General features: G+C 40.6%; 1 protein-coding gene across 2 annotated transcripts in view; it reads left to right on the top strand.

The window, feature by feature from the left end:
- LOC127437398 (CCR4-NOT transcription complex subunit 1) overlaps positions 1 to 23,596 on the top strand; it is a 46,570-nt gene that overhangs the window by 14,753 nt on the left and 8,221 nt on the right. The window contains exons 14-38 of one of the 2 annotated variants that reach the window (XM_051692240.1): positions 97 to 216; positions 292 to 414; positions 493 to 644; positions 2,400 to 2,550; positions 2,666 to 2,867; positions 5,948 to 6,070; positions 7,230 to 7,354; positions 8,510 to 8,796; positions 8,983 to 9,061; positions 9,194 to 9,424; positions 10,466 to 10,606; positions 10,695 to 10,874; positions 10,980 to 11,096; positions 11,243 to 11,353; positions 11,439 to 11,516; positions 11,612 to 11,789; positions 11,898 to 12,052; positions 14,229 to 14,525; positions 14,790 to 14,930; positions 15,082 to 15,186; positions 15,285 to 15,404; positions 15,509 to 15,703; positions 15,787 to 15,929; positions 22,395 to 22,503; positions 22,757 to 22,926. In XM_051692240.1, coding sequence (XP_051548200.1) covers positions 97 to 216; positions 292 to 414; positions 493 to 644; positions 2,400 to 2,550; positions 2,666 to 2,867; positions 5,948 to 6,070; positions 7,230 to 7,354; positions 8,510 to 8,796; positions 8,983 to 9,061; positions 9,194 to 9,424; positions 10,466 to 10,606; positions 10,695 to 10,874; positions 10,980 to 11,096; positions 11,243 to 11,353; positions 11,439 to 11,516; positions 11,612 to 11,789; positions 11,898 to 12,052; positions 14,229 to 14,525; positions 14,790 to 14,930; positions 15,082 to 15,186; positions 15,285 to 15,404; positions 15,509 to 15,703; positions 15,787 to 15,929; positions 22,395 to 22,503; positions 22,757 to 22,926 — 3,833 coding nt within the window. Of the gene's footprint in view, positions 1 to 96; positions 217 to 291; positions 415 to 492; positions 645 to 2,399; positions 2,551 to 2,665; positions 2,868 to 5,947; positions 6,071 to 7,229; positions 7,355 to 8,509; positions 8,797 to 8,982; positions 9,062 to 9,193; positions 9,425 to 10,465; positions 10,607 to 10,694; positions 10,875 to 10,979; positions 11,097 to 11,242; positions 11,354 to 11,438; positions 11,517 to 11,611; positions 12,053 to 14,228; positions 14,526 to 14,789; positions 14,931 to 15,081; positions 15,187 to 15,284; positions 15,405 to 15,508; positions 15,704 to 15,786; positions 15,930 to 22,394; positions 22,504 to 22,756; positions 22,927 to 23,596 lie in introns of both variants that reach the window. The other variant, XM_051692239.1, reaches the window with a different exon arrangement.

Below are 23,596 nucleotides of genomic sequence, written 5' to 3'. Positions count from 1 at the left end.
TTCAGCTGAGTATCAACTGAAACACATGACATTGTGGTAATTAGTTGGGTGATGAATGCTTAAATCTTGCATCACTGTGACTCAATATGTTTCTAGGGCCAGTCCCCCTCCATTCGTCAGCTGATCATGCACTCTATGGCCGAGTGGTACATGAGAGGAGAGCAATATGACCAGGCCAAGCTATCTCGCATCCTGGATGTGGCTCAAGACTTGAAGGTACCAGTCCACTTAACCTCTGCATTCACTGTCCTAAGAAATTCAGAGATGCAACTTGTTTTTTGTGCATTTCAGTCTCTATCGATGCTGCTGAATGGTACTCCATTTGCCTTTGTAATTGATCTTGCTGCACTTGCCTCACGCCGTGAATACCTCAAACTTGACAAATGGCTCACTGATAAAATCCGTGAGCACGGGGTAAGCGGCCAGATACATTTAGATCTTGATTAAGCAAATGTAAATGAAATACTGATGTGCTCTGTGCTCGTTCATCAGGAGCCATTCATCCAGGCGTGCGTCACGTTCCTGAAGAGGCGCTGTCCCTCCATCATGGGTGGTTTAGCCCCAGAGAAAGATCAGCCGAAGAGTGCTCAACTTCCTCCTGAAACTCTGGCCACCATGCTTGCATGTCTGCAGTCTTGTGCTGGGTAGGTATAGAAACTTGCATTGACAAAAATCTGGGTGCACAGCCATGACTGGCATCTGAGATTACAAGAACCCAAAAATGAAAATTGTCAAATTACTATTCCTCATGTCATTCCAAGTTTGGATGACTTTGGAACACAAAAGGAAACATTTTCTTGTCAACACATTGGCAGTTGATAGGGATTCACTTTAAAGCTTAAAGGGATAGTTCACCCAAAAATGAAAATTCTCTCATCATTTACTCACCCTTGTGCCATTCCAGATGTGTATGACTTTTCTTTCTTCTGCAGAACACAAATGAAGATTTTGTACAAGAATATCTCAGCTCTGTAGGTCCATACAATGCATGTGAATGGTGGCCAAAACTTTGAAGCTCCAAAAAGCACAAAGGCACCATAAAAGTAATCCATACAACTCCAGAGATTTAATCCATGTCTTCTGAAGCAAACTAATAAATTTTGGGTGAGAACAAACCAAAATGTAAATCCTTTTCACTGTACATCTTGCCATTGCAGTCTCAAGGAATGATTTCAAGCTTGATTACACTTCCTAGTGCTTGACGCATGCATAGAGCGCTGAATAGCGCTAGGAAGTGTAATCGAGCTTGAAGTCATGATCACCAAGGAGACTGCTGATGTCGGGATTTACAGTGAAAAGGGAGTTATTGGATCGCTTCAGAAGACATGGATTAAACTACTGGACTTGTATGGATTACTTTGGCTATGTTCAGACTGCTGGCAAATCTGATTTTTTTCTCAAATCAGATCTTTTCAGGCAGACTGTCCGCACTATTAATTGCAAGTGATCAAATCAGATTTGTGCATTCAGACATAACCAACCTATCTGCATGGGTTACTTTGGTAACGACGTAGGCATACCCACGTGACGATGCTTTCAAAACAGATGTGGGGAAAATGGAGGTGCATCACCTCGCTCTCCAAATAAGCACCCTGTCCAGTCGCGGTGCAGAACGGAATATCACAATATTTACCAGTTTCCTCCGTCGCTGAGTTTTCTTGTGCCACGGAGGAGACTGGTAAATATTGTGATGTTCCGTGCTGCAGTCACGGCAGGCTTATGAATACTTCTGGTATTTACATCACCGATTTTTGATGTCATCGTTGTGTGTCACGTTAAGAGTGACGCAAAAGACCATTTGAATTCCGATTTGAGCAGCCAGAGTGTCCGGATTGAGACGCATCTGAAAAAATCAGATTTAAATCGCATTTGAAACCACCTCCCGATGTGGTTTGAATCAGATTCGGAAAAATCTGATTTTGTGTTTTTTTTGCTGTTCAGACTATCAGAACTCATCTGGATACAATCTGAATATGCAAAAAATTTGATTTTTAGTGGCAGTCTGAACATGGCCTTTTATGCTGCTCTTATGTGCTTTTTGAGGCTTAAAAGTTTTGGTATCCATTTACTTGATTGTATGGATCTACAGAGCTGAGAGATTCTTCAAAAACATCTTTGTGTTCTACAGAAGAAAGTCATAAACATCTGTGATTGCATGAGAGTGAGTAGCCAAAATGATGAGAGAATTAAAAATGTTGAACTATTCATTTAAGGACACAAAAATATCATGAAAGTGATCCGTGTGACTTGCGTAATGGCAGCAATCATAAAGGACAGAAAACTCGCACAGTGTACACCCAGCTAAAGCTTAATTTTAAGATGGATTTCTAATTAGGTATTGTTTTCCTTTAGGGTTAGTTAAAACTAATGTACTGATTTCGTTTGGGCTCTCTTAACAGGAGTGTATCTCAAGAGCTGTCCGAGACAATCTTGACTATGGTGGCCAACTGTAGCAATGTGATGAACAAGGCTCGGCAGCCGCCACCAGGTGTCCTGCCAAAGGGACGAGCACCCAGCACCAGCAGCTTAGATGCTATCTCACCCGTGCAGGTAACTGTGAATTTACTGGTGTTAGACTTCAGTTACATTTTCAATAAGAGTTAACACAGCAGTTGCACTCTGATTAAATGTGATTTTAGTAACCTGAAATCCTGTTGTATTCCAGATGGACCCTCTCTCTGCGATGGGCTCTCTGAATTTAGGTGTCTCATCGACCTCTCACACCTCAAGCATGCAAGGATTCCCCAGCCTGCAGGGCTCTGCCTTCAGTAACCCCCAATCCCCAGCTAAGGCCTTCTCAACCCTGCCCACCCCAAACCACAGTACAGCTTTCCCAGGAATCACCCCCCTGTCCTCTCAGCTGCAAGGTACCATCAGGCTAATTAATCTAGATTAATATTGTTATTATAGAATAGAGTTGGGCAGTGTGGCTGTTTATATACCATTCAGTTGGTAGAGATTTTGCTGTACTGTTCATATTGCCATTAGGGCTGGCAATATATTGAAAATTCACAATATAATCACAATGATTCTGCTTACAATATAAACTTAAGCAATATTGTGAATATTGCAATTTTAATGTGCTTTTTATTTGGCCATTAAGTTTCATAAAGAGGACATCAGTAGACTAATTTCACGATCCTTCAGGGCTGCACAATCAAAATAACATTAAAATGGTGATATGATCATGTGATTAAACTGCAAAAAGCTGCTATTGAAGACAGAAACTTGGTGTGTGTGCACTTCAGAATAAAGTGGTGACGTGCTGTTCTATGCCGCACAGGGCTCATAGGCTTGTGTTTTTAGCGCTTTTAGAGCGGATTACATGCATTGTGAAAGAAAAGTACTGTGTGTTCAAGTATTCATGCAATTCCAAACATTAGTAACCATTACAAGATATTATACACATCTACAAACGTGGCACAGAATAGAAAACGACAGCCTTTCACCCAATGAGCTCAAATACGGTTTCACCAGATGCAGAATATTGTAAACTACACTGTCAAAATAAAAGCTCCAGGTGAAGGTGAAGTAAATAGGACAGAAATATTACTTCTATATAAAACAAATCTAATCCTCAAAATAATAATAATAATAATTCTATACTATATTAATAAAAATTGACAGAGTCCCACATTAATAATTTAGTAAAATGCAGTATGTAACGGTTCCAAAAAATTTGTTTTAGCACACCTTGTTCATTCACAATTTTTTTAGCAAAATATTTGAAGGTAAATTATGGCTTTTATTAAGCTATTATGTATCATTGTATATAAAATATAATTATAAATCTTAAAGTGCATATAAATGAAAATGGCAATTTCCCTTCATTATAGGGATAGTTCACCCAAAAATGAAAATTATTTACTCACACTCATGCCATCCAAGATGTGTATGATTTTTCTTTCTTCAGCAGAACACAAATGAAGACTTTTTGAAGAATATCTCTGCTCTGTAGGTGTATACAATGCAAGTGTATGGTGATCAGACCTTTTTGTAGTTCCATAAATCACAAAGAAAGCATAAAAGTAATTCATATGACTCCAGTGTTTAAATCCAAATCAAAGGTGTGGGTAAGAAACTATTGAAGTCCCTTTTACTCTAAATCTCCACTTTCACTTTCAGAAGTGAAAGTGGAGATTTAGAGTAAATAAAGGACCTCAATTTTGATCCATTTCTCACCCACCCCTATTATATTGCTTCTGTATAATGGACAGCATTACCACTGGAGTCTTATGGATTACTTTTGTTTCCTTTGTGATTTTTGGAGCTACAAAGGTCTGGTCACCATTCATTTGTGTTGTATGGACCTACAGAGCTGAGATATTCTTCTAAAAATCTTTGTTCTGCAGAAGAAAGTCATACACATCTGGGATGGCATGAGGGTGAGTAAATAAGAGAATTTATTTGGGTAAATAATTTTATTTGTATAGTACCTTTCATACATAAAATGCAGCTCAAAGTGCTTCACAGTTACAGAGAATATAAAAACAGGTGAACTATTCATTTAAGTCAGGGGTGTCCAAACCTTTTCGTTCGGGGGCCAAATGCAGAAAAAAATAAGGTGCCAATAAACAATATATACAAAATATTATACTATTTATTCAAATGTTTCTTTTTGATGTCCATTCAGTGGCACTGCAAAGAACATAGATCTGCTACTGAGTGTTGGGTGTGACCCATCACATTAATCAGATTACATTTTATCACTTTATGAAGTGTTGCAAGGAATTACTCTCTATAGCTATACAATTATAACTACAATAAGTTCTGTTGTTACATGTGTTACAAATACGATTTTAATTTTATCAATTATCGTGCATTTCATTTTGTAGACCTGCATGTGCAAGGTGAGCACGTACATCAGGCACAAATGTGCAAGTGTTTTAAGCGCTCTCCTACAATATTTCCTCCCTCAAATGCCTCGTGGAAGCCTGTGAATCATTTTTCTTGTTTCAACGAAATATCAGAACGAACCAATTAATTACAGTATACTTCCCAGTACTACAGAGGTCGTTCTGGAAGAGTATGCTCAGTTTGCACGTTTCTGTGCGCGCTCAAACTCTGTTCAGCCGCTCACACAGCTGTGAGGTATCGGGACATTTTTACAAGAACAAGTACATGAGTAAAGTATCTTACCTGATGTCAATCCTTTAATAAATGCATCATTCTTTCTGCGGGGCGCTTCATCCTTGGAAATAAGGAGTATTCCAAACTCCTGTTGAACTCTGCCAATGGATGAAGCTGGTGACAACACAGAATGCAGTAGCGGAGACTATGCGCTGTAAATAGCGGCTGCACGTGGTAACAACATCCAGTGCCCAGAATTTAATATAATTTCTCCATAGCGGGCCTAATCCTGTTCTATTTCTAAAGTCTCTTGCGGGCCGCATCGGAGCAGACGGAGGGCCGCAGATGGACTATGGGCCGGATTTTGGACACCCCTGATTTAAGTGGAAATCTGGGAAATATGCCTTTTAATATATTTTATTCAGTGCCTTTAAAATATTGAATCTGCTTGGCTAAAATGGCTGTTTAAATAAAATGGTGGTTCTGGTTAAAAATTAAATAAAAAAAACTTTTGAGCCATTTCAGAGCAATTACATAATTAATGAGGTATTGTCGAATACTGTCAAAAGGCTGAAGAATATTAATCTTTTTTTATTTTTTTTTTAGCCCAGCCCTAATCGCAGTAGATATCTTTTCATGCCTATATTTGGGATGGAAAACCATAGTATAAGTTACAGTGTAATAACTCTGATTTTTATACTGCCCACCCCTATTACAGACACAATTCTTCAGTATGCTGAAAATTCAGGCCTCATTCTTTTTTTCTTTTTTTTTTTCTTAACACAGTTTACTAGATTCTTTTTCCATTTGCTAATCTTCCCATGAGTGCCATTTCATATCAATGTGTTTGACTTGAATGATCTTATCATTCGTCAAGGTCCTCTGAGCACAAGCTTGACTGGGATTGGCTCAGGTTTGGGCATGCCAGCCGTCAGCAGCGACCCCTTCGGCACCAGGAAGATGAGCACACCAGGGCTGAACCCGCCTACCTTCCAGCAGAGTAAGATGAAGGCCTGTAAGTGGTGGTGTAACTGAGAGAGTGCCAGGCGCCTCAAGCTGTATTTCCTCTCAAAAACAGGCCCTCACAAAAGTGATTTTGAAACAGTTCGGCATATTTGACAGTCTCTCTTTAATCTAAGTGTAATATTCATCTCCGGGCCAAAAAAAAAAAAGTATAATTTGAGTCTTAAGTGGAAATACAGGTCAGTCTACATTACTGCGAGATGTTCTTGGCAACCAGTTTGAGTCCTTGGGTAAACATAATCAGTCATCTTCCATCAGACTGATCTTTGAAAGGAAAATAAGCCGTTTGCCGGGAACTTCAGTTTTTATTGCATGTGGTTTGCTCTCTTAAAATATTGCATATGGTTTGTAGTTTTAAAACAAAGTATTTAAAATCAATATGGAGTTATTTAGCCAGTTCTCTTTTATAAATTTAAAGGGATAGTTCCCCCAAAAATGAAAATCTCATCATTTAATCACACTTATTTTATCCCAGAAGTGTATGACTTAAATCTGCTTAACTCAAATGAAGATTTTTGGAATTTCTCAGCTCTTTTGGTCCATACAATGCAAGTGAATGGGTGCCAAAATTTTGAAGCTCCAAAAATCACTTAAGTCAGCTTAAAAGTAATCCATAATCCACAGTGGTTAAATCAGTCTTCAGAAGCGATATGATAGGTGTGGGTGAGAAAATAGTCCTTTTTTACTATAAATTCTCCCTGCTCAGTCAGTCTCCACTTCACTTTCACATCCTTCTATTTTTGGTGATTCATTCTTCATGCATATCACCCTCTACTGGGCAAAAAAGGACTTACATTTTGATCTCTTTCTCACCCACGCCAAACATATCACGTCTAAAGATATTGATTAAAACACTGGAAGCATATGGATTACTTTTATGATGCCTTTATGTGCTTTTTGGAGTGTCAATTTTGGCACCCATTCACTTGCATTGTATGGACGTACAGAGCTGAAATGTTCTTCTAAAAATCATAATTTGTGTTATGCAGAAGAAAGTCATATACATCTTGGGATGGCATGAGGGTGAGTAAATAAGACAATTTTCTTTTTGAGTGAGCTATCCCTTTAAGAATTTTACATACTGTTATAACTTTTTTTTTTTTTTTTTTTTTTTTTTTTCCTGTTATCTGTGTTAGCTGACCTCTCTCAGGTGTGGCCCGAGGCAAATCAGCACTTTAGTAAGGAGATTGACGATGAAGCGAACAGCTACTTTCAGCGCATCTACAACCATCCGCCACACCCAACCATGTCTGTGGATGAGGTGAGAAGCTGACAAGATCAGCTAAAGGAACTGAATGAGTAGAGTGGCACCTTTGCACTAAAACAAGCAAATTGATTTGGATGCAGTGTCAGTCAACTCTAGATTAATTTTGTCCATATGTATTTTTCCTCCCCCAGCAAATACTGTTCTCTCTCATTCAAAACCTCAGCTCTAAAAGTGCTTTGACACTAGAGCTTTTGGTGTGAACCAGAGTCCATTTGATTTCAAAGTTTGGTTGATGTGAAAGCTGTTTTTAAAATTCAGGTGCACACTAGTTGAACCACACCCATATTTGAGAGAAAAGGTGGCTGGCATTGAAGGAATAGTTCATCCAAAAATGAAAATTCTCTGTGTATGACTTTCTTCTACAGAACACAAATGAAGATTTTTAGAAGAATATCACAGCTCTGTCTATTCAATGCAAGTGAATGTTGGCCAGAACTTTGAAGCTCCAAAAAGCTTGTAAAGGCAGCGTAAAAGTAATCCATAGAACTCCAGTGGTTAAATCCATATCTTCAGAAGTGGGTGTGGGTGAGAAACAGATAAATATTTAAGTCCTTTTTTTTTTTTACTATAATTCTTCACTTCACTTTCCTAAGCGCTCTTCTAATAGTTATTTTGTTTTTGCTGATTCGCATTCTTTGCGCATATCACCAACTGGGCAGGGAGAAGAATTCATAGTAAAAAAAGTACTTAAATATTTATCTTTTTTTTTTTTTTTTTTTTACCCCAGCCTATCATATCGCTTCTGAAGACATTGATTTAACCACTGGAATCACATGCATTACTTTAATGCTGCCTTAATGTGCTTTTTGGAGCTTCAAAGTTCTGGCCACTATTCACTTGCATTGTATGGACATACAGAGCTGAGATATGCTTCTAAAAATTTTGGTGTTCAGCAGAAAAAAGTCATACACATCTGGGATGGCATGAGGGTGTGTAAATGATGATGGAATTTTCATTTTTGGGTGAACTATCCCTTTAATGGTGCGAGTGTATCGTAGTCTGCACTCAAAAGTACAGTATGAATTAGAGACCAGTGGGGGGAGGGGCAGAATCAAACTCTGCTTCAGACCAAGCAATCGAACAAAGTACGGAAGCTTGTTTTCTGGTTCAGATACAGCTTTCAAACTCGTGGTGGTTCTTTTCCTGCAGGTTCTGGAAATGCTACAGAGGTTCAAGGACTCAAACATTAAGCGGGAACGGGAGGTTTTTAATTGCATGTTGAGGAATCTGTTCGAGGAGTACCGGTTCTTCCCCCAGTATCCTGACAAAGAGCTGCACATCACCGCCTGCCTCTTCGGAGGAATCATCGAAAAGGGCCTAGTTACGTACATGGCGCTGGGCTTGGCCTTACGATATGTCCTGGAAGCCTTACGCAAACCTTTCGGATCAAAGATGTATTACTTTGGGATCGCTGCACTAGATAGATTTAAAAATAGGTACTGTCAGTAGTTTTTCTTGGTTACACAGTGTATTGAAAATGTCAAATGGTTTCGAATGAAAATCAGATCTGTGTAACTTGTTACCTGCTAGTTCCATTCAAAATAAATATTTAATTTGGAGCGTATCTTGATTGAATCATTTTTGGTTATTTAGTTTTAACTTGAACTATTCCTATTCCTCAGACTGAAGGACTATCCCCAGTACTGTCAGCACTTGGCTTCTATAGCCCATTTCCTTCAGTTCCCGCACCATTTACAAGAGGTAAGCTGTTATTCATTTTTTATTTAGCCTATTTTGGCCATGCCCACATCTCCATTTCTCACTCTGCACAAGTCACTAGTCATCTTCTAGCTAAATAAGTCTTCTGTTATGTGTTGCCCATTTCCTTTGCAGTATATTGAGTATGGCCAGCAGTCAAGAGACCCTCCTGTGAAGATGCAAGGCTCCATAACCACCCCGGGCAGCCTGGCTTTAGCCCAAGCTCAGGCCCAGTCCCAGACCCCCAAAGCCCCCCAGCCTGGCCAAGCCAGCACCCTGGTGACCACAGCCACCACAACCACCACCGCTGCCAAAACTACCACCATCACCAGACCTGCACCTGTTGGACTGAAGAAGGATGTGCCAGTGAGTAAACTGTGCTTTTAAAACAGTGTTTTGTGTCAGTGCTTATAAAAGCTGCAGGTATTTCTTCCTATCAAGAATTGGTCAAGTAAGCCAAAGAGGTTATTTTTTTTATAAAGGTAATTTTCTGAAACCATACCTCTGGTTTAACCCTTGTGCTGTTTACATTTTTTACCTAATTTGGTGTTCCCAGTCAAAAATGACCGGCCTATTAAAAATAGCTTAAATCTCTCATTATGCGATATCACCAAATATTGGATTAAATCTTTTTGTAAACTTTGTTTTCTTTCAATTAGCACAGGTTTTGTATTTCTTTTTGGTGCTTATTGATCGTAGGCCTCAATGACCTGAGCTTGTGCACCTAATTTTGGCAATATTAAAATGAGAACATTCTGTACTATTTATCACACTAGTGTGCTTTAATGTTTAACCAGGAAGTTTGTTTTGAAATGCTTTTATTTTGTACAAAATGGCACAAATCACACTTGTGGTGTTCCCGGTCAAAAATGACCGGCCATTGAAAATTAATGGGGGAGATCAAAAATAAGAGAAATTGAGTGTTCAGGAGCATGTTCATCATGTTCCTGCTCACATAGTATGTGCATGTGTGCTTGCAAACATAAAGGCCTCGGACCTGTGTGAGCACGCGCACACATGCTCACGTCCACGCTTAAAGTATTACATGCTTTTTCACAGATATGAGCTTCATCCTACCCTGAGCTGCATCCAGTATCCATTCATCCTTCCAACATTACCACACACACATGCACGCATAGTACAGAATGTTTTCATATTTTATTTAATATTGCCAAAATTATCTTTTTTTTTTTTTCACTCAAAAATGGAGGTGCATGTTGGCAAAAACATCTAATCCAATATTTGGTGATAACCCCCCCCCCCCATCATCATCATCATCATTACCTTGTCTAGCATTTTCCGGCAAAAGAAAATCCTCTTTGGGTCAAAATGACCGGAACACAACATAAGGGTTAAGATGATGGACTGGTCTCTGGTGATATCTGATGTTTTCGATTTTCTCCCCAGCCTTCAATCAACACCACAAACATTGACACTCTGCTAGTAGCCACAGACCAGACTGAAAGGATTGTAGAGCCCCCTGAGAATGTTCAGGAGAAGATTGCTTTCATCTTCAACAACTTGTCCCAGTCAAACATGACACAGAAGGTGCCTGATTTTACATTAAGATGTATGGCCTAAATTTGTTTTGTAAATGTTCTTAACCCCTAAACCATCTATTGATCTGTGTTAAAAGGTGGAAGAGCTGAAAGAGACCGTGAAGGAAGAATTCATGCCCTGGGTGTCTCAGTACCTGGTCATGAAGCGTGTCAGCATTGAGCCCAACTTTCACAGCCTTTATTCCAACTTCCTGGACACACTGAAAAACCCTGAGTTTGTCAAGATGGTTCTCAATGAGACTTACAGAAACATCAAGGTAAGATTGATGAAATATGAAGTGTTGAAGGTTGTAATAACTTTCTACAGGAAGTAATTGCTAGGGGTATACCTTTTATCATGGTTAAGAATTGTTCTCCTTTAGGTCCTTCTTACCTCTGATAAGGCAGCTGCTAACTTTTCTGATCGATCCCTGCTGAAGAATTTGGGTCACTGGCTTGGAATGATCACCCTCGCTAAAAACAAACCCATCCTGTACACAGTGAGTTCAATTTCATAATCAGTTTTGGTGGACACCGTTAATAAGATAGACATCATAATAAACATCATTGCATGATTAAACATTTAGAGATGAATAGTTTGATTTTACCTGCAGTATGACAAAACTAATGCACTGCTTTCATGTAGGACTTGGAGCTCAAGTCTCTTCTGCTGGAGGCTTATGTAAAAGGCCAGCAGGAGTTGCTGTATGTTGTTCCCTTTGTGGCCAAAGTCTTGGAATCAAGTCTGCGGAGTGTGGTAAGGACTACTGTTGTACAGTTTTCACTCCCAATCTTGGGTTAGTTTTTAAACCCCTTTTAAATGTTGCCGCCCTGTTTTGTAGATCTTCAGACCGCAGAACCCTTGGACCATGGGCATCATGAATGTACTGGCTGAGCTCCACCAGGAACATGACTTAAAGGTAAGTGAATCATTCACCAGCTGTTCCCCTCACTGATTCATAATAACCGTCCAATGGAATAGTTTTCACTCACTCCAACAATTCTCTTGTTAAAGCTCAACCTGAAGTTTGAGATCGAAGTGCTCTGTAAGAACCTGTCTCTGGACATCAGTGAGCTGAAGCCAGGATACCTGCTGAGAGACAAAGAGAAGCTGAAGAACCTGGAGGAGCAGCTCTCTGCACCAAAGAAAGAGACAAAGCCTCCTGAAGAGATGTTGCCTATAGTTACTACGGGTAGAACACATAAACCCAGCTTTGTTCTCTGGCATATTTCAGTCAATTTTCTAATTTTGAATCTTATTGAAACTGCTTATGTTTTCTGTATCCTTTTTAAACCAACAGTAGACTCAGCAGTCCCATTTTCAGCTGCTCAGTCAACTCCAGCCACCACCACTACCTGTACAGCCACCGGGCCGCCCACACCACAGTTCAGCTACCACGACATTAACGTCTATGCCCTGGCCGGTTTGGCCCCACACATCAACATCAATGTCAACGTGAGTCTCACATTCATCCAAGTCAATGAGCACCATTGCAGTAGTTCAACTTCATACTCTCTTATTATGTGAAAATCTGGGAAAGATCGCCATTGTTTGCCTCCTGTCAGAGTCCACTATCTTGGAAGCATGTTTCATTTGATTGTGGTGGTTTTAGTTCCATGGAGAAATTGTTTTTAGGTTGTCACCTTTGGAAAGATTTTTAACCAAGTCAGACACGATTCAGTGTAAGAGTAAAAAAAAAAAAAAATGTAAACTTGCATATTTCTAATCACTTTACCTTTATTACATTTTAATTTGGTTATCAGGGATGCAAACTAATCACCTTTCAACTAAAGTCACCTTTTCTGAAGCAAATTTGCTTTAAGCTTAAACACTTAAGTATTTCAACACAACAAAAAGCTTTAAATTCAACAAACAAATCAACTGAAAATATGCACTCACTGAGCACTTTATTAGGAACACTATACTAATATTGGGTAGGGCCTCCCTTTGCTCTCAAAAAAGCCTCAATTCTTTGTGTCATGGATTCCACAAAATTTTGGAAACATTTCTTTGAGATTCTGGTGCATGTTGATATGATTGCATCACGCAGTTTCTGCAGATTTGTCAACTGCACATTCATGCTGTGAAACTCCTGTTCTACCACATCCCAAAGGTGTTCTATTGGATTCAGATCCGGTGACTGGGAAGGCTACTGGAGAACAGTGAACTGATTGTCATGTTTATGAAACCAATTTGAGATGACTTGCTTTGCGACATGGTGCATTATCATGCAAGAAGATGGGTAAATTGTGGCCATGAAGGGATGCACATGTTCAGCAACAATATTCAAAAAGGCAGTGGTATTCAAGCGATGTTTGATTTGGTATTAACGGGCCCAAAGTATGCCAAGAAAACATTCCCCACACCATTACACCACTGCCACCAGCCTGGACTGTTGACACAAGGCAGGTTGGGTCCATTGATTCATGCTGTCGGCGCCAAATTCTGACCATACCATCTGTGTGCCTCAGCATAAATTGAGATTCACCAGACCTGGCTAAGTTTTTCCAGTCTTCAACTGTCCAGTTTTGGTGAGCCTGTGCCCACTGCAGCCTCAGCTTTCTGGTCTTGGCTGACAGAAGTGGAACCTGATGTGGTCTACTGTTGTAGCCCATCCCCCTCAAGGTTTGAAGTGTTGCACATTCTGAGATGATATTCTGCACGCAATTGTACAGAGTGGTTATCCAAGTTACCGTAGCCTTTGTCAGCATGAACCATTCTGGCCATTCTCCTTTGACCTCTCTCATCAACAAGGTGTTTCCATCCGCAGAACTGCCACTCACTGGTTGTTTTTGGCACCATTCTGAGCAAACTCTAGAGACTGTTGTGTGTGAAAATCCCAGGAGATCAGCTGTTACAGAAATACTCAAACCAGCCTGTCTGGCACCAACAATCATGCCACTGTCAAAATCACTGAGATCACATTTTCTCTCCATTCTGATGGTGGATGTGAATATTAAGTTCCTGACCCATATCTGCATGATTTTATGCATGGCTTTGCTGCCACATGATTGGCTGATAAGATAATCGCATGAATAAGTAGGTGTACGGGTGTTCCTTATCAAGTGCTCAGTGAGTGTACATCTGGAACACCTGCTAGGTAATTTCTCAATTCACCTCTTATGAGTTGTGCATCACTTTGGGTTTCACAATGGAAATAATCATGGAAGCTGGCATTAAAGCACAAACATACATACTCTGGATAAGTATTACAAGGGAATAGATGGACTGACAAATAGTTTAAATGTCAACTTGTCTTCGCTTGCCCTAGCTGAATGGTTTCCCATGGTGATGGAAAACCTGAACATATCAGTGAATTTTAAAATTGTCTTTTACAGACCTGGAAAATTCTTAAGTCATGTAAGATTCATGGAAATTTCTAAAATGATTATTCTGTAAACTTGCTTGCCAGCAATAGCGATATCCTATTTGTGAGCAAGTCATTCTCAAAGGCAGTTTTTCACAATGAACAAATCAGTTTGATTCATTTGTAAATCGGTCTGAATTAAAATTATTTATAAAAATCCTTATCCAGTAATCAACTGGAAAGGTCATGTAGATGTCATTGAAATTCAGTGTCAAGTGTGGGAACATTTCTAATGTTTTTCTGTTTCTCGTTCTGTTCGAACAGGTCCCCCTTCTGCAGGCCCACCCTCAACTGAAGCAGTGTGTGAGACCGGCTATCGAGCGTGCCGTTCAGGAGCTGGTACACCCTGTGGTGGACCGTTCAATCAAAATCGCCATGACCACCTGCGAGCAGATCGTCAGGAAGGACTTTGCACTGGACTCTGAGGAGTCTCACATGCGTGTGGCCGCCCATCACATGATGCGGAACCTGACCGCTGGCATGGCCATGATCACTTGCAGAGAGCCACTGCTCATGAGCATCGCCACCAACCTGAAAAACAGCTTTGCTGCAGCTCTTAGGGTAGGGAAGCACCTTAAGTCCCTAACCATTTTCCAGATTTTTGCCACAACAAACATGCACAAGATTTTAAAACAAATGTGAAATGTTTTTATTTATTTGGTGGTCAATAAATGTATTAAAATTGTTTTGTTGCCAAACACCTGACCCTGTGAAAAATGTTTGAGAATATTCCTACTACTTTAATAAAAGTCCTAATTTCAAGTCGTCACACTGGACTTCACCTCTGTGTTATACTCTGATCCTGGTTGAACTTGTCCATGACAGGCTCCCACACCCCAGCAGCGAGAGATGATGGAAGAGGCGGCTGCTCGCATCGCTCAAGACAACTGTGAGCTAGCGTGCTGCTTCATTCAGAAGACAGCAGTGGAAAAAGCCGGACCTGAGATGGACAAGAGACTGGCAACTGTGAGTCCATGCGCACCACCCCACGACATCCCTGCTATTAAAGCAATAAACACCACAAAATCGACAGTAACTGCACCTGTCAAATGAAAGATTATTATAATCGAGCTGAAAGAACAAGTCTGATTGGAGAAACAATTCCTCTGTCTTGTAGGAGTTCGAGCTGAGGAAGCACGCTCGCCAAGAAGGCCGTCGCTACTGTGACCCGATGGTGCTCACCTATCAGGCTGAGCGCATGCCAGAGCAGATCAGACTGAAGGTGAGAGCACTTCACAACATTCTGAAAGGTCATATTGGAAGATAATGTGCTATTGCTGTAAATGGATATGTGGTGCTGAGATGACTTCTGCTTTTCAGGTGGGTGGAGTAGATCCTAAACAGCTGGCTGTTTATGAAGAGTTCGCCCGAAACGTTCCAGGCTTCCTACCCAGCAATGACCTGTCTCAGCCCACTGGATTCCTTGCCCAGCCAATGAAGGTACAACCCTCATCAATCTTGAATAGTCTAAGAAGCCAGTGCTGAAATGTCTTTGTTTTGTTGTATTAGGTATGAAACTCAATTGGGTTGTTTTTCTGTTGCAGCAACAGGCATGGCCCACTGATGACGTGGCTCACATCTATGACAAGTGCATTTCAGACCTGGAGCAGCACTTGCACGCCATTCCACCTGCCCTGGCTATGAACCCACAGACCCAGGCCATACGCAGCCTCCTAGAGGCCGTGGTCATGGCCAGGAACTCCCGTGATGGTATCGCTGCTCTGGGACTTTTGCAGAAGGTCAGTGAACATCTAATAAAATAGTTGAGAAAAACACTGTGCTCCGTCTCTGCTCATGTCTGACCGATCTCTCTCTTTGTCAGGCTGTGGAAGGCCTGCTGGATGCCACCAGCGGTGCTGATCCTGATCTGTTGCTAAGCTACAGAGAGTGCCACTTGCTGGTGCTGAAAGCCCTACAGGATGGCCGTGCATATGGCCCACAATGGTGCAACAAACAAATCACCAGGTCATTGTCACAACTAACCCACAAAAACATTTTTTTAACTATTTTTATTGACTCCATTCATAAGACAAACAAATGCAACAAAATACGGAATCAACTATATACATTAAACCCCTTCCCCCAACTTTTTAAATGACTATCCCCAATATTATTGACCGCCCAATCGCCTAAGATACAGAGTCTGGAGCAAAATGGAAATTGAGTGTCCAATATGTCACACATAAAGCTCTGAACCCTCAACCAAAATTCTTAAAATCTTAACACTTCCCCAAAAAACATTGGTTGTGTCCCCGTCTTCTGATTGGCATCGCCAGCAGGTGGGTGTGTCTTTAAGACCAAGCCTATAGAATCAATGTAAAATCTTGAATTGCATCAGACGCACCCTTGCCTCTCTAGATGTAGACTTGATGTTTTTTAGAATCCTAGCCCACACTCCCTCCAATAGGGGGGTGTATGCTACTCCCAAAAAAATGTACTGAGCAGGTGGCGCAACTAAATACCTAAAGAACTGAGATCTGGGAATCCTAAAATGTTGAACCATATTTTCAAACACTCCACTCTCATATAGGTCACCGAGTGTATTAACCTCCCTCACAATCCACTCTGACCAGCAGAAAGGGGACTTATTAATACATAATTTTGGGTTCAGCCATATGCTCGTGGCAACATTTAAATAAATGTCTGAATTAAACACTCTGGACACTTGGCCATGCTGCGTGCAAATGCCAGATAACGGGGTGTAACTTCTCCCGTTAGTTTAATGGAGAGGCTTTGCAATGGCAAAATAGGGGCCAGAACTTCCTGTTCAATACAAAACCAGGAAGGGGTTCTCTCAGGTGGAAGCGTCCAGTGAGCCAAATGTCTGAGACCAAATGCATAATAAAAAAAAAAAAATCTTGGGTAGGCCTAGCCCACCTTTGTCAATCGGCCTATGTAACTTATTGAAATGTAATCTGGGCTGCTTGCCATTCCAAATGAAGGACTTCACTATGTTATCAAATTGCTTGAAATAAGAGAGGGGGACATCTACAGGGAGAGATTGTAGCAGGTAGATGAATTTTGGAATACGATTCATTTTAATAACATAAACCTTCCCAATCATAGATAAATGTAATAAAGCCCACCTGCCCACATCGCTCACCCCTTTTTCTTAAGGGGTCAAAATTAACTCTAAATAAATCAGGCAAGTTTGCTGGGAATAAAATGCCCAAATACTTAATGCCCTGTTTGGGCCACTGGAAGGTGCCCGGCTGAAAAGCCGTTACTGGGCAGTGCGCTGTCATAGCCAAAGCTTCGGATTTAGACCAATTGACTCTGTATCCCAAGAACTTAGAAAAGGAATTAATAATTCTGTGGAGGCAAGGCATAGATCTAGTGGGGCTGGAGACGAATAATAAGATATCATCAGCATAAAGCAAAAGCTTATGTGCCATACCTCGCGCCACCACCCCTGGAAAATCATCCTTTCTTATCGCGGCTGCTAATGGTTCCAGGGCAAGACCGAACAATAATGGAGAAAGAGGGCAACCATGCCGTGTGCCACATCCAGAGTAAAATAATCTGAAATTAATCCATTTGTTTGTACCGCCACTACCAGGTGTCTATAAAGTAACTTCATCTAATAAAAGTATTCCCAAATGCCTATTATCAAACGCCTTTTTGGCGTCAAGTGAGATGGCAGTGACCTAGAATCTGATCATTCACCACTGACCACATAATGTTGACGAAACGCCTAATTTTATCAGAAGAGCTGCGGCCTGAATAAACCCCACCATATCTATCTATCTATCTGTATATATATATATATATATATAACTTAATCGGTTGCCAAAATTTTTGATAATATTTTTACATCTAGCTGGATCAGGGAAATTGGACGGTAACTCTTACACTCGCTTGGATCTTTGTCCTTTTTGAGAAACAGACTGATCCGGGCTTGTGTCATGGTTGGCGGAGGCTTTCCATTCTTTAATGATTCTATGTAAACTTCTAACAAAAGTGGAGCCAGTTCTGTAGCATAAGATCTAAAAAAAATTCAGCGGCAAAGCCATCTGGCCCCGGAGCCTTGCCTATAGGCAATAAACCTTAACTTTGTTTATTCGTGAAAGCCTTGGACGGCCTTTGTTTTCAATTGTTTACATTCAGCACATGTGTACAGTATCGCTGTATTAAGTAACCTGGTCAACCAATACACCATTTAAAAGATCTAAGGCTGCAGATTCCTTCCAATGAAAGCATTGATCAATCTAAATGACTTTCAGCCGATGATCTCTTCTTTTGTGTAAAGAGTGCACAATAGACAACACAACAACAAAGCAGGAAGTCCTTACCTTGTTTCTGTTATGGAAATTTAGATTTTGAATTTTGATTCAGCAATGATGACATCCATCTGTTTTGACTGCAATAGTCCATTACACGATATCCATAGTAAACCTTTGCCCAAAAACTTGTATAAAAAGCCATAGAACTTCCATTGTTTACATCATGAAATCCGGTAAACACGATGACAAAATCCTTTTTATTCGACAAACTATGCGCGTCTAACGTGCCCTTCGATAAAACAAACCGTGTAAATGCATTCAGTAGAGTGTATCGCACACCTGATGTTTTCTGAATAAAACTGGCTTTATAGTTTTAGAAAATGGTGCACCACAAGGACTTAAAAGCGCATTGGGAATTGGGCATTCCAAATTGGGTGAAAAAAAAAAAAAAAATCTACCAATAGCACTCTAGAGGGTTGTAATTTATGAAGACATGTAACCAATGAAATTACGAATATGGCAATATGTGGGTGTTGATAGTTTGCATAAATTATCGCGTCATTTCATAAGTGAGAACACTTCTCATTGGAAGATTCAAATGTGCGTTCTCTGTCTCCTTGGCAACGCTGGCCTTTTCAGAAAGGCAACCAGACAAGCACTTAGATAAAGGCTTACAGAAAGCTCATTTTTGCTAGTATCACCTTTAAATTTGAAACATAGCTTGGTAAGATTTGGGTCTTTAGACTGTTAGGTGTCTTTAGGTGTCTATACCACAGCATTGTGTATTTATTTCATAATAAGTGTGAAATGATTTTCTTTTGTGTTTGCACTTTATCTCTGTGGTAGTAACAGATTGAGTAATTTTGAAGATTTCGTAGTAAAGTCTCAAGTGTTAGCTTTCTAAAGATACCTTTATTATGTGTGTAGTCAGAGGGACTCATGAGCATTAAACCTTTTATTTTGGGTATGTCATTTACCCTTTTCCTCACCAAAGTGGGGGACCATGAAACAGGTTAATTACCTCGCCAAGCTCCTCCAAGATTATCTCAGAATCAAGAGTTTTTTTGCTCAGTCGTCAGTTTAGGGAGTTCTAATGATTCCACAAAGTTTCTAATATCTTCATCAGTAGACGAAGACGTGGAGCTATAGAGATCAAGATAGAATTCTTTAAAAGCATTATTAATATCAATGGCTGAGGTAAATATTTCACCACCAGCAGATTTCACTGAGGAAATGGTAGAAAAAGACTCCGCTTTATATATCTAGCCATAAGCTTCCCTGCTTTGTCCCCCGACTCGGAAGAATGTCTGTCTCGCCCTGAATAGCCAAAACTCCACCTTCTGCAACAAAATAGTATTATATCTGTATTTCAATTGGGTCAATTCTCTGAGGCCATCAGATGACATTCAGCGCTTCAGCTCTGCCTCGGCACTTTTAATATTCCCTTCCAACTCCAAGTTCTCGTGCTTTGGATTTTTTGATGAATGAGGCATACTGTATGATCCGACCCCTAAGAACTGCCTTAAGTGCCTCCCAAGCCACGCCCACAGAGGATACGGAGGACCAGTTGGTCTCCATATAAACATTGATTTCAGTCTTTAACATTTGTTGGAAATCAGGATTTTGCAAAAGGGATACATTAAAGCACCAACTATATGATATATTTTTTTTCCTCCCTATGTGGCAACACCTCTAAACTCACAAGGGCATGATCTGAGACTAAGATGTTTCCAATTGAGCAATCAACAACAGATGAAATGAGGGACTTAGATATAATAAAATCTATTCTAAAATAAATCTTATGTTCTGGAAAAAAATGTATAGTCCCTACTGGTTGGGTTTAAAAGTCTCATATCTGTAAGACCCAAGATTTTTACATATCCTGTGACATGTCAGTGTTGCTCTAGGGGGCTTACACAATTTTGCTTCACTATGATCAAGGACTGAGTCCATCAATAGATTAAAGTCTCCTCCCAATATTATATCATGAGGGGTGACAGCGGCTTGCAACATCCCTTCAAGATCTATAAAAAAAAAAAAAAAGCCCTGGTTATCAGCGTTAGGTGCGTAAATAATAGCCAAAATCAAACTTTGCCCCTGAATTTCTGCTAAAACAATAATGACTCTTCCTAATTTATCTTTAATCTGTTTGAGACATTTGAATTGTAGATGCTTATCAATGTAATGACTCCCCTGCTCTTACTTGAGCCAGCACTAAAGAAAACATGTCCACCCCATATCTTCCCAAATTTTTCAGCTTCCTGCGGGGAAAGATGTGTTTCTTGAAGAAACACTATCACATTTCTTACTCTTAAGAGAAATAACTTTCCTTTTTATGGGATGCCCCAACCCATTCACATGCCACATGGAGAGAGACAATCCACTCATACTAACATTTGACATTTTGACACATTAGGAAAAACTAGATTGTGTCAAAAATAAAATTATAAAGACTACATTCCACATTAGTGCAGCAATCAAACCCCAAACTTCCCTCCGAACCAAACAAACAGAAAAACGATAAACGTGCGCATTAACCCCACGCACGACAGCGCCAACCGGCGTCCATCTCTCTAAACTCAAACAGTTCATGTACGCCTACGAGAGCCCCCGCGACAACTTTGCTGTCGGATTGCTCAAGTCCGGTGTTTCTATACAAATTTTGTAAAACAGAATTACACAACAGAAGATAATCTATAAAACAAACTCCAGCCAATAGGCGGGATAAACACAAAGAACATGTAGATTCATCCACATAACTGTCCCGAAGGTGTGTTCCTCCACAAAACAAACTCCAGACTCTAGCGGAACCAGCACACACACACACCAAAAAAACAAAAAAATTATATATATAATTTCTTAAAGGCTGTTCAGTTTCCTCGGACAGTCAAATTAATGTTCAGTGAGCCGGCCCATTCAACTGCTACATGAGTGAAACAAATGACCCAATCACTTAAGAAATACTCCACAAAACAAACTCCAACCAAAAGGAGGCATAAGCACAAAGAACATGCTGATTCATCCACAACACTGTCCCGAAGGAGTGCTGCTACACAAAACAAACTCCAGCCGCTAGGCGGAACCAGCATAAAAAGAAACTAAAATGGCGCTCCGCTTCCTCAGAAGATCAAGTGGATGTTCAGTGAGTTGGTTCACTTGGCAACGTGAGAACCACAAAATAACTTAGTCAGTTGACTTTATGAAGGACAGTGTAAATTTATGGGAATAAATTTGGCCGGGAACATCAGTGCAAAAGTGACCTTCCGTTGATGTAAGAGTTTCTTGCATTCCTTGAATCGATCACGTTTCTCTCGTCGAATTCGCAAAGTCTGGGAACAAGAAAATGCTGTGGTTCTTCCAATAAATGCTTCCTTTACTCCTCGCCTCACGTAACACAAGATCTTTACCGGATGATCTCAGAAATTTGGCCAGAATTGATCGGGGCCTGTCTCCCTTAGCGGATCGCCAAGCTGAGACCCTGTGAGCTCACTCAATTTCCAGCTGTTCCATGGCCTGTTATGTCGAGCAGACTCGGAAAGAGCCCATCCAGGAATTTCACCATATCCCGACCTTCATCCTCAGGAATTTCAACAATTCGGACGTTATTCCGCCGGTTATGATTCTCCAAATCCTCCAACTTCTCCCAGACATGCTTCAAATCCCCCTTGGTCGCAGAGGATTAGCAGCTAATTCCTTCTCCAGTGACTCCAGATAATTGATCCATTTCTCGACATCCCCCACTCTTGTAACCATCTCAGTGAATTTCATCTCCATGGCCATGATCGATCAACGTATTGCAGCAAGATCCTCCAAGCCAGCAACAACCTTTGTCAGCATTGCTGACACGTTCAACAATTCTCACTGAATCTTTCACTTCTCCGGCCAAATCGACTCCCTGGCTCGAGGCCTCCGGAGGGGCGTCAGCTTTTGCGCGAAAGTATCTTTTAATGTCTCCAGATCCCTGAGGATTTTGAATTCTTTGAATTCTTCCTAGAACAGTTATGGATCAGGGTGTATCGAATCTCACCGGTTTATGACACAAAAAGTATCAAAACTAGCAAAGTGCACAGAGCTTGCCGTTCACACGTCCGAACCTCACATAGCGTCACGTGATTCAACCCACACACTCTTAAAACACCTTGCCAAAATGTTTGTCAAGCATTGGCATGTCCTGAAGGTACTGACGTTTTCTTCTATGGCCTGATAGATGCCTGATTGAGTGCAGAGACGAATACAAGTACAACGTTGAGGCTGTGGAGCTCCTGATCAGAAACCACCTGGTCAACATGCAGCAGTATGATTTACACCTGGCTCAGGTAAAGATTGTGTCTATAGGACAGGGCTAGCTAATTTTACTCCTAGGGGGTCACTGTCCTGTAGATTTTAGCTCCAACTGGAATCAAACACTCCTGAACCAGCTCATCGAGGATTACATGCAGGTGTGTAAAAGAAAGGGCTGGAACTAGACTCTGCAGGACGATGGCCCTTCAGGAACAAAGTTTAATAGCTCTGCCATAGGACGGAAATAGCAGTGGATGTGACTGGTTTTTCACTGTTGTGTGTTTAAAGTCAATGGAGAACGGGCTCAACTACATGGCCGTGGCATTCGCCATGCAGCTGGTGAAACTACTATTGGTTGATGAACGCAGTGTGAGCCATATCACTGAAGCTGATCTCTTCCACACCATCGAGACGTTGATGAGGACCAGTGCCCACTCCAGAGCCAATGCACCTGAAGGGTAAGGCAACACTACTACTACTACTACTACTACTACTTCTACTAGTGTTACTACTATGCTGACGACAGCTGCCATTTCTTGTAACTTCTACTAATACTTCTATCATGACGAAGTCGGCTACTATGACAAACTACTACATTTACTGGTGCTGCTACTATAACTACTACCAGTAATACTATGACAGATGTTGCTACTACTAAAACTGCTCTGCCAACTGCTACTACTCCCACTAATACTGCTACTAGAACAACTGTTACTACTATCAAAAATACAAGTATTAGAACTATTATGACAGTTGCTGCCATTACTTCTGAAACTACTAGGGCGACAACACCAACTACTACCACTAAAAGTATTACAACTGCTGGTACTATTTTGACAATGGCTACTACTAATACCTATGATAGCACTATTACAATTACTACTAGTAGTGCTAAAACTACTACCACTAATACTTGTACAACGATGCCAGCTACTGCTACTATTACTAAAACTACTGTGATGACAAATGCTACTACTATTATTACTAAAACTGCTATGACAATGGCCACTACTGCTAATTCTGCTACGAGAGCAATTATTACTACTATTACAAATACTACTATTAGATGTACTAAAACTACTACAAAGATTGCTTCTACTTTACTTCTAAAACTGCTATGACAACGGC

Source organism: Myxocyprinus asiaticus, chromosome 48 (genome assembly GCF_019703515.2).
Source record: "Myxocyprinus asiaticus isolate MX2 ecotype Aquarium Trade chromosome 48, UBuf_Myxa_2, whole genome shotgun sequence".
NCBI classification, from domain to species: domain Eukaryota; kingdom Metazoa; phylum Chordata; class Actinopteri; order Cypriniformes; family Catostomidae; genus Myxocyprinus; species Myxocyprinus asiaticus.
Note: the sequence above shows the minus strand (reverse complement) of the source record. Positions and strands in the feature narration are given on the sequence as shown.